This window comes from Telopea speciosissima, chromosome 10, assembly GCF_018873765.1.
Source record: "Telopea speciosissima isolate NSW1024214 ecotype Mountain lineage chromosome 10, Tspe_v1, whole genome shotgun sequence".
NCBI lineage: Eukaryota > Viridiplantae > Streptophyta > Magnoliopsida > Proteales > Proteaceae > Telopea > Telopea speciosissima.
Genome location: NC_057925.1, coordinates 2307513 through 2317369, shown reverse-complemented (window position 1 = coordinate 2317369; position 9857 = coordinate 2307513). Strand labels below are relative to the sequence as shown.

General features: G+C 36.8%; 1 protein-coding gene across 2 annotated transcripts in view; it reads left to right on the top strand.

The window, feature by feature from the left end:
* The window catches only part of LOC122642187 (kinesin-like protein KIN-7K, chloroplastic), a 42300-nt gene extending 32757 nt beyond the window's left edge, over nucleotides 1-9543 (top strand). For both annotated transcript variants that reach the window (XM_043835615.1, XM_043835616.1), the window contains exons 16-24: nucleotides 121-303; nucleotides 512-670; nucleotides 4551-4778; nucleotides 5657-5797; nucleotides 5884-6009; nucleotides 6120-6170; nucleotides 7444-7491; nucleotides 7575-7778; nucleotides 8777-9543. In XM_043835615.1, the coding sequence (XP_043691550.1) occupies nucleotides 121-303; nucleotides 512-670; nucleotides 4551-4778; nucleotides 5657-5797; nucleotides 5884-6009; nucleotides 6120-6170; nucleotides 7444-7491; nucleotides 7575-7778; nucleotides 8777-9355 (1719 nt within the window). In that variant the 3' untranslated portion in view covers nucleotides 9356-9543. The remainder of the gene's footprint in view (nucleotides 1-120; nucleotides 304-511; nucleotides 671-4550; nucleotides 4779-5656; nucleotides 5798-5883; nucleotides 6010-6119; nucleotides 6171-7443; nucleotides 7492-7574; nucleotides 7779-8776) is intronic.
* The last annotated feature ends 314 nt before the right edge of the window (nucleotides 9544-9857 follow it).

The window sequence follows — 9857 nt, the reverse complement described above, 5'->3', positions numbered from 1 at the left end:
TACCTTACACAATTTTGTTCATCTTTCATTCTTGGGCTTGTCCATTTTTTTTGTGTGATAATGTCATGTGTAAGTGTGTAACGTCATCAAATTACTTTGATGTGCTGTGATATCAAAAAGCTAGAAGATGGTCAAGTCAAGCTGCAATCAAGATTGGAGCAAGAAGAAGAAGCTAAATCTGCTCTGCTAAGTAGGATACAGCGGTTGACAAAATTAATTTTGGTTTCAACAGAAGCTACACAACCATCACAATTTCCTCAGCGTCCGGGTCCAAGGAGAAGACACTCTTTTGGGGAAGAAGAGGTGCCTTTACTTTTCACAAATTAATTTTTTCCATGATAATCCTATTCTTCATATACTCGCCTATATGGCTGATTGTAGATTGTGTATCAAGTTTTCTCTTGATTTTAGCTTAAGTTTGGTGGTAATCTATATTCCAGCGTATGTTGTTCCCAATCTTTTTGCCTGTTTCTAGTTTATTGACTGCAATTGTGTGTTTTCAATTGCACAGCTTGCTTATCTCCCTTACAGAAGGCGGGACTTGATCTTGGACGATGAAAACATTGACATGTATGCTTCTTTGGAAGGCAATGATGAATCCACTGATGATACTTCCAAGGAAGGGAAAAAGAGCCGGAAGCATGGACTCCTAAATTGGTTCAAGCTGCGGGTATGCAACAACTAGGTTGATGGAATTTATGCTATGCTTTACAGTTTAAATGGCATGATTCTGACCAATATAGGAAAATATTGATATTCTGAAACTGTCTGAAACTAGGTTTCACTCAAGTTTTGTTTTCCGGAAATGTCAGACATCTGCACACATGTAGTTAAAGGGGCCAGGCAAGAATAGACAATGGGGACTGAAAGACTTAGCTGATACAAAATATGCAGTACTATCTCTTTTAAATTTCAGAAATCATCTTAATTTGGAAAGTTCCAACAGCAGCTATGTAACCAACCATAAAAAAACATTGAGAGCTTCTAATGATCAATATAAGATTTTATCTTTGTTGGTCTCATTTCTAATACCTACAATTAGGAAGGCTGCTGAATTCAAAGGACATTTTTTTGGAAGGCCCACAATATGTTTGCATGGATTGCTACTTGTAAATAGAAGAAAGAAAGAGAAGAGAAAGAAGAAGAAGAAGTGGGAGAAGCTGGTCTCTCAATATGTGGGAAAGGCCAGCAATCATCATTAATATAAAAGGAGCTTTACAATGGTAAAACAGGGAATAAAAAAAGAAAGACAATAAACCTAGCGCCATATGGCTGACGCTAGTCTCGAGACACGGACATTTCCCTTTTTACACTCCAAAGCCAAAGATACTTCTAACACTACTGAATTTATTTGCACGAAAATCCAGAGTGGGGATTGAAGGATAATTCGAAGGATTTGGACCATCCGGTTTGAGGCTTCCTTCTAAAGGTGATGGACTAAGATGAGATCAATTGAGGCTTATATTTCTTCAACTTGATTTGATATCTTGGTAAATGGCACCTCGGTGAATTGTTCCGCAGTTCAAGAATTGTAAGGTATTACACATTCACAAACAACCCACCCCCCCCCCCCCCCCCAAAAAAAAAAATGTTGAAGATCCTTAAGGTATGGAGGCCAACTTTCTTCTTGTTCACTTTGCATTGCTCACTAAGCTTCTCAATGCAGTTGGAAGAATTGAGCTTTATAAAAGGCTTGTATTCTATGGTTGTTCGGGTCTATGTTGGGACACCATATAAATTTGAAGAAGAATTTTGCTTATAGGGGTTGTCTGGATATTGATGGGTTGTACCATAGAAGTGCCTCTCTATATGAGTGTTCTCTTGGAGAGTTGTCCATGACTTATTGGGACTTCCATCTGGAAGCTCTGTTGATGTCAAACATTGGATTCAGTAGTATAAAGAATGCAGGAAGATTGGCGATGTAGAAGATGTGTCTATCACTGTGAGTACTCTAGCAAATCTGTCAGTTTTCAAATCTCATTCTAGGTTATCAGGATCAAGGGCAAAAGGTTGGCATAAATACCATGTGGTTCTATGGGAGGGTAAATGGAATAAGAAGAGGTTCTATTTCCTCAAATAGAAGTGGATGGGCAACCAAAAGACAGAAGGGGGATTGGAACATAAGAAATATGAATAATAAGTTTCTATGAGCTGGTTATTGCACCCCTGTTTTCAACTAAGAGCAAGAAGCATTGTTAAGGAAGATTATTGAAGTGAAGTTTGAGGTTGATAATAGCTGTCAGGATCTAAGACAGTCTCCACCATATGTGGTACTTTTGCTTGGAAAGTCATCATGAAGTACATTCATGGGAAGGTACTTTTTTGATGGAGATGAGGAACATTCAGAATGTAGGAGGAGGATTGGTGTGGAGTGTGGACTAAGTGTGAACTATGTGCTAGACGGCCAAGGAATTAAATTTTGACTTATATGTATCCAAATTTGTAATTGAAATCTGTGATAGATTTTGTAAGAATCATAGGGATCATATGGTTACTCAGAATTTAGGTCTCAAGTTTTTGTGACTGCTACTTTAAGCATAAATAAACTATCGAATATGGTTTTTATGATTTCAAAATCTAGTTTGGCAGTAAGATTAAAAAATTAGTATAAATAAAGCATATATTTTAATATTGTAAGGAAAAATACATGTTTATATTCTGTGTTCTAATCTAACATGTGGCAATAATTTTCTCTTAAAAAAATGTTATAGTTTTTTTATTTTTTATAAAATATTAGAAATACTAAGAATTATAAAGTACAGTAGTTATTGAAATTATGAGACTAAGTAGAGATTAGATTCTTTCCCTCAATGTATGATGTATCATATAGATGGGAAACATTTTGTTTCCAAGAAAGAATTCCCCCCTTCAACACAAGTGAGCCCACAGATCTTCTAAAACTTGTGAAAGTGCTTGAATTTTTGCAGTATTATTGCATTTTCTCACTAGTATTATTCAATTCTATCTGAAAATTTTAAAAATAAAATAATAGATTTGGTTTACCTTATGTTGAGTTAAAAACCCCTTGAAAATCGCTCAATCTCTGCAAGTTCCTTTAATCATTCTCTTCAATCATGTACATTGGTTGAATAGTTAGAATCTAATGGGAAATGAGGTTTCTTACAATTTTTTCCCCTTTTTGTAGAAAAAAAATGACAAAAGAAGGCTTTTGCCTAAATCCTGTTGAAGTTTGGGAGATGGGGTCTAAATCCTATTCTTGTATCAAAATCTGTAGGAATTGTGTAAAAGAACATTATATGTATCACTCTTGTCATTTGAACCAAAATGAGTGAAAGACTGCATCTTGTTCTTTGAGGTGTTAGAAGCAAAATTGTTCGAGGTGTTACTTTCATTGGGAGAATAAAAGGAAGAGAGATGGAGATTCTTCATTTATTAGGATAGATGCCAATTAGATTTTAAGACATGACTCAATATTTTAATAACAAAAGATATTTTTCCTGTTGAGAAGACCCCTTCCTGCCTTTCATGATGAATGAGAAATCCAGTTTGCCAGGGTCAAAATTTCTGTTTTTACACTTGATTGATGGATCAACCTCCTAAAAGAGAGTATTCAAGGTAGCTAATGTGTCTGTTGTGGGAAAACTTGGGGGTCACATCATGAATAACCTTTTTGCCCATTTCCGGTGGCTTTAGATGTGGGTCAGTATGCTTCTCACTCCCCCTCTGAAAATATAAACCCTCTGTGTGTACAATCGTCCTGCAAAAGCGGACCATGCTCTCTCCACAGTGTCACCTTCCTCTAAGGTGGTTGCCACTGATTTCTCATCCTGGTAGTAAACTTCTTTATTTTAGTTTGATCCTCCCGTTTGAAACTTGTTTGATTTTTTGCTATGAGTACAGTGGCATAGAAATTCGAAATGAGTGTAATATTTACGGTTTATTGAAGAATACGGACCTCGTAATTAATTAATTATTTTTGTTTAACAAATGACACATTGTCAAATAATAGATAAAACAGAGCAATAAAAGGTACAGGGACAATGTGTATGTTGTAGAACTAAGTCAACTAACGACTCCACGAACACAAGTTAGGCTTCATATTGAATTTATTTTTTCATTCTTGGTTTTTTTGTTTCGTTAAAGTGACTCTTTCTCTCGCATTTTGTGTAGTAGTTTATTTGGTAAAGTCACCCCATGCTTGTCCATTTATGTTTTTGACATTATGGTGGATGGTTTTGGTCTGTCATCAGGACTAGTTTTTTTTTTTTTTTTAATTGACTAAGTTCTCAGAGTCTCATGTTAATCAAATACTAAATTTAAATGAAGACATGTGACCCATTAATGCATTTGATTCTTATCCATATGCTCGTATCGTTTCTCTATGCTGGTTTTTTTTTATTGGTACTCATGCATTATTCATTTATTCTTTATCACTTCATATGCTCTTATATATATTTGATATGAAGTCCCTATGATGCAATGGAATGATGAAAGTGGGTGGTGTTGCTTTCCCCACTGACAAAGTTTGATTTTCCTTTTGATCTCCTTAGTTAATTGATTCCTATATAATTTGAGTTTTTTCTGTTCAGAAACGCGATAATAGTTTGGTGATCATGACTAGTACCGATGGTGATAAATCCAGTGGTACAAAATCAATTACTACACCTTCAACTCCTCAAGCAGAAAGTAGTTGTCCAACGGAGCCCCGAATTTCCAATTCTTTACCCACAGAAACTTCTCCCACTGATGTTTTGTTGGAAGCTGATCATGATAGAGAAGATCCTGACAATTCTTTCTCCATGCAAGAGGCATTTTTGGTATGTGTTTGTAATCTATCAAGTGTCAACTCAAATATGGGCTATGTTCTTGGAAGTATATGCTCACTTGATAGAAAATAAAGTTGTGCATGAACAGATGTAGGATTGTAACTTATTTTAATTAGCTTCTCTGATTCTGTGGCAAATGCAGTCGAGTTGCTCAAAGAATTTTGGGGGGGATCCTGACAATTCTGCTGCAATTTTTGTATTCATTTAGTTTATTTGTCTTTAAATGTTTATGTCAAAGGTCATCTTGCGTCCAAAAAATAAAGTCAGATGGCTTCTACCTTTTATCCTTTCTGGTTCTTGTTGAGCTTTAATATTTTGCTGTTTTCAATTAGATTCTAGAAGCATAGAAGCTAGTGAAATAGCTTGGGGCAGTAAAAGAATTTCTGATGATTAAATGAACAGACCTTCACATGAAGTCTCTTTACTAATTCACACTGTTGGGAATGCATTTAGTTCAGATCATTTATGTAATTTCCAGTGAACAGAAGACACAGCCCTAATTGAAGTGCAATGGTGGAAGGAATTGGTTTAACCAACCCTAAATGGTCAGGACAAGGTTCAGTGTTTTGTGCTACTGCTAGCTTTAATTGATTTCTGTTTTTAACCCCTTCGTTTATTTTGAGACAAAATCTATTGAAACCATCATAATCAAGATCACTGAGCCTTACAAGTTAAATGAAATGTTTCTTTGATCCTCCAAAATGAATTATGTATTAGCATAACTCTTACAAGTTTATGTGATGCGCCGATGCGGTTATTGTCTTCTCTTGCAATCATATTTAAAACATGCTTAGATAGGTTTCACCATGAGTTTGACTCCTCATTTTTTTAGGCTCATTTTTAAATTTACATGTCTTTTCTGATGGCAGCCTAATTCTAAAATTATCGACCAAATAGAACTTCTAAGAGAGCAACAAAAAATCTTGGCTGGGGAGGTGGCTCTGCATTCCAGTGCTTTAAAACGCTTGTCAGAAGAGGCTGCAAATAACCCTAAGAAGGAACAGATTCATGTAATAGCTCCATTCCTTAACCTACTCACAATAAAACTAGTATTTATATGCTTATGATTCAAATACTGATGGATTTTTTATTTAAGGTTGAAATGAGAAGATTAAATGATGAAATCAAGGCAAAAAACCAGCAGATAGCTTCCCTAGAGAAGCAAATTGATGTTTCTGTTCTAGCTTCTCAGAGCAAGATAGATGCAGTGGAGCTGTCACAGGTAAAGACCAGCCATCTTTTGGATATGATAGGCTGCTCTTCTCTGAGAAGAAGGCTTTTCTTATTATCATTTTTATTTTTATTTTTTGGGGTTCTAATCTCATGTTACAGGCTTTGGCTGAAACAATGGAGCAATTGAATCAGAAGTCCCTTGAACTAGAGGTAATTCCAATCCTATGTCTATTACTTTTTCCTCGCATCCTGGTCATACAGCCATCCTCTCAGCCTGCACATCAAGTTTGTTATTTCTGCATGCACAGTTTGGTTTGATGCAGAGGAGTATCAACCTTATACCAAGAAAACGAACAAACATTTCTAAGATGCACCATTACTTGCATACATACAAAGGAGCATAACGGATTACCTGAACTCTTCGGTGTAGTTCCTTTCCAATTTGGGTTTTTTCAGTCCAAATAAGCCTGGAAGTGTTGCCTCTTATATTCCAATCAAACCAGATCAGAATTTTGGTCTTTCAGCCCAGTTTCTGGTGTTGGCAGCAAGTCATATGAGGACTGTTTTTCTGCCATCTCCAAAATGAGATTTTTTTTTTTTTTTAAACTTTGTTTCAGTTGTTTCCCTTGTTATTTTAGGATTATTTGGTCAGGAATTACATATGCTATTAGAGTCCTATTAATACCTTTGAGTTCAGTTTGGTTTTCTCAGGTTTTTCAAGTCTACAAATAAGACTCAGAATGGGGCATTGTAGCAACACATTAATTTTACAGCAATGAAGCTTTCTTTTGTTCTTTTTCAGCCTGAGTTTTTTCTCTCTTTCTCAGTTTTCGAGTTACAAAACCTTGCCATTCAGTTACTTCTACTTTGTGGGGTAATCCCTTATTTTGTTGCTATCATGTTTTAGTCCATGTATTGGCACAGTTTCAAGTTCTAATGTGGGGGGAAAAGGAGAAAGGCATAGTAAGAATTAGGGTAAAGGTTATCTGGTCGGCCCACTAGAGATGCTTATCTTGTTGGCCAAAAATATCTGTAATGTGGCATACAGATGGGGCCCAATTTTGTAGACTGGTAGATCCCAATGTCCCCACTCACATATCAAGTTTCAGAGCAATTGGAGCTGGCCAACTGGCAAAATAAAGCTTTGAAAATTCAGGACTACCAAGAAGGTGCACACAAGACATGGTCTATGGAGAGTGTCCATGTCAATATTTGGGTGGGGGGGGGTAATATTATTGATTTTGGCTTTGAAATTTAACCCATGGCTAATCCACACCATGCCATCTTATGCGACGGTCAGAATTGCCACATGATTGTAGCACGTAGCATCACTAAATGGACCATCAAGAGAGCCTTCTCTTGACAGGACTATGTTTTGGCAATTTTCCACAATTGTTATTCTCCGAGTGAAGTATAGCATAACGTTGTTTAGTTATCATCCTTCATTCATGTGCAATGAATCCTGTTGTTTCATTTGGTTCAGGTGAAAGCTGCCGATAACAGGATAATTCAAGAGCAGCTTAACCAAAAGGTTTCCTCTCTCTCTCTCTCATGTGTGCATGTGTGTGGGCATGGGAATAACAAGTTTTTCCCTCATATGTCCTGTTTCTCCAGATATGTGATTATGAAGAATTGCAAGAAACAGTTGCTGTCTTAAAACAACAGCTGTCTGAAGCACTTCAGTTGAGGAATTCCAATCCTGCAGTGCCACTTTCTCAACAGCATACAAAAGGGGGAAGCATCCACGGGAAATTTTGTACAAGCAAAGAAAATTTGAAGTTGAGAGATGCTAATGAAGAGCTGCTTCTGCAAGAACAGGTTTTTAGTAACATGACTCTTCTATTAATTATTCTTAGTAATTTAGGTTTTGTATGATTGTTTTGGGATAAAGTTCATGATGAGCTGGACTTTTGGCTGGAGCTAAACATACAAGAAAATGAATGCTTTCTTCTGATGTAATGTGCTCCTCTCTTAGTAGTACTTACTTTTTGTTACTTTTACGTCCATATGATGGTTTATTCAACTCTTAAAAAATATTTGAAAGCAAGTGGTTATCACTTGGTCCTGGTGTTGTAAAACCTAGGAGGCTAGGAGTGACTTTGGCAACTGGTGGTTCAGGAGGGCCTAGGCATTTGTAGGCAAAATCTGACCAGTCACTCAACTAGATATCTAAGCAGCCTCTGGGTGATAACCCCATCAATAATCTATATTTTTGTGTTCTGTGTGCTTCTTCTTTTTTTGGCTTTTATATTAATCATATATATGCTACAGTTGATCGATTTTTTTTATTTGTAATGTAAGAGAGGATCCAATGATATTTATACACTTTTGGCACAAGTTTTTTTATGTTACTCAAATGTGCTGTATGTAAAGTGCTACTTTATATCAAATTTGTTATTTAAAGATAGTTAAATGAATTGAAATAACCAGGGTAGGGTTTATGGGTTTGGGGAGAAGTAATAAAGCTGCAACTCACAGCACTGACAATATGTGCAATATAGTTGTGTGAGAAAAGGATATATCAGCCAGACAAGAAGCCCTTTCATCTTGTTGCACTAATAAGATTGATCCCATCTTCATTTCTTATGATTCACATGGAACCTTTCTTGTTTGAGTACTTGACTATCATGATGAAATTACATCTTGATTCATCTTATGATTCACATGGAACCTCGTAGAAATATGTTACATGATGATAATTCTGAAACCTGAATCCTGTCATAAATGACTTGATACCGTGTTAAGATTTCCATTATTACATTTGTCATTCTAATCAGATCTGGCTATTAATGCCCAAATCTTTTTTTTTTTATTAGGCTACCAAGATTGAAGTATTGGAACAGAAAGTAACTGAACTGACCGAAGCAAAAGATCAACTAGAAGTTCGAAACCAGAAACTGGCAGAAGAGAGCTCGTATGCCAAAGGGTTGGCTTCGGCTGCTGCTGTAGAACTCAAAGCATTATCAGAAGAAGTTGCCAAACTCCTGAACCATAATGAGAGATTAGCTGCTGAGTTGGCTGTGCTACAGAATTCGCCTAGCCAGCGTAGAGCCAGTGGTTCTGGGAGGAATATCAAGAGGGATGGTCTTTCTAGGCGCTATGATCAAGGGGGATTCCCTGCAGACGTCAAGAGAGAACTTGCCGTGAGTCGAGAGAGGGAGTTGTCCTATGAAGCTGCTTTGATGGAAAAGGATCAAAGAGAAGCAGAGCTTCAAAAGAAGGTGGAGGAATCTAAACAAAGAGAAGCTTATCTTGAGAATGAGCTTGCCAATATGTGGGTTCTGGTGGCCAAGCTCAAAAAATCCCACGGGGTAGACAAAGATGATCGCGTATTCCAGCTAGTGGACACAACTGAGTTTTTGAATGATTCTACCACGACAAAGGAATTTCAATAGTATTGCTACAATACTTGGTGCATAATGTAAGTGAGGGAAAATAAAAAAGGGAGGGGGAAAAAAAAAAGAAGCAAAAATTCAAGTTTGTTGTCTGCAATTTCCATTAAAAAAAAGTTTGTTTTCTGCAAGTTGAGGATGTTCCATTCATTTGGTTCTCCCATTGTTTTGTGCCTGTTGGCGACTCTCCTATGAAGATTAACTAACCCAACCCTCCCCCCCTCCCACCCTCTCTCCCCACTCCGGGCAGCAAGAGATTGAGATTGAATTCGGTGGAAACCCTGCGGTTTGGGGTAAACCTGGTGAGATGCTTTCAGAGATTTGAACTGGTTCTTAAAATGGTAGTTTGAATAGACTCTAGGCTTAGTAAACGGCAGTGTGGAGGTGTGTTTCAGTAAAACTATATACCCATGCAAGAATCTTGAATGTATTTCCCTTTAAGATTCAACTGATGAGAACACACAGGCAAGATATAAGGTGACAGTAATGCTAGACATAAACACAC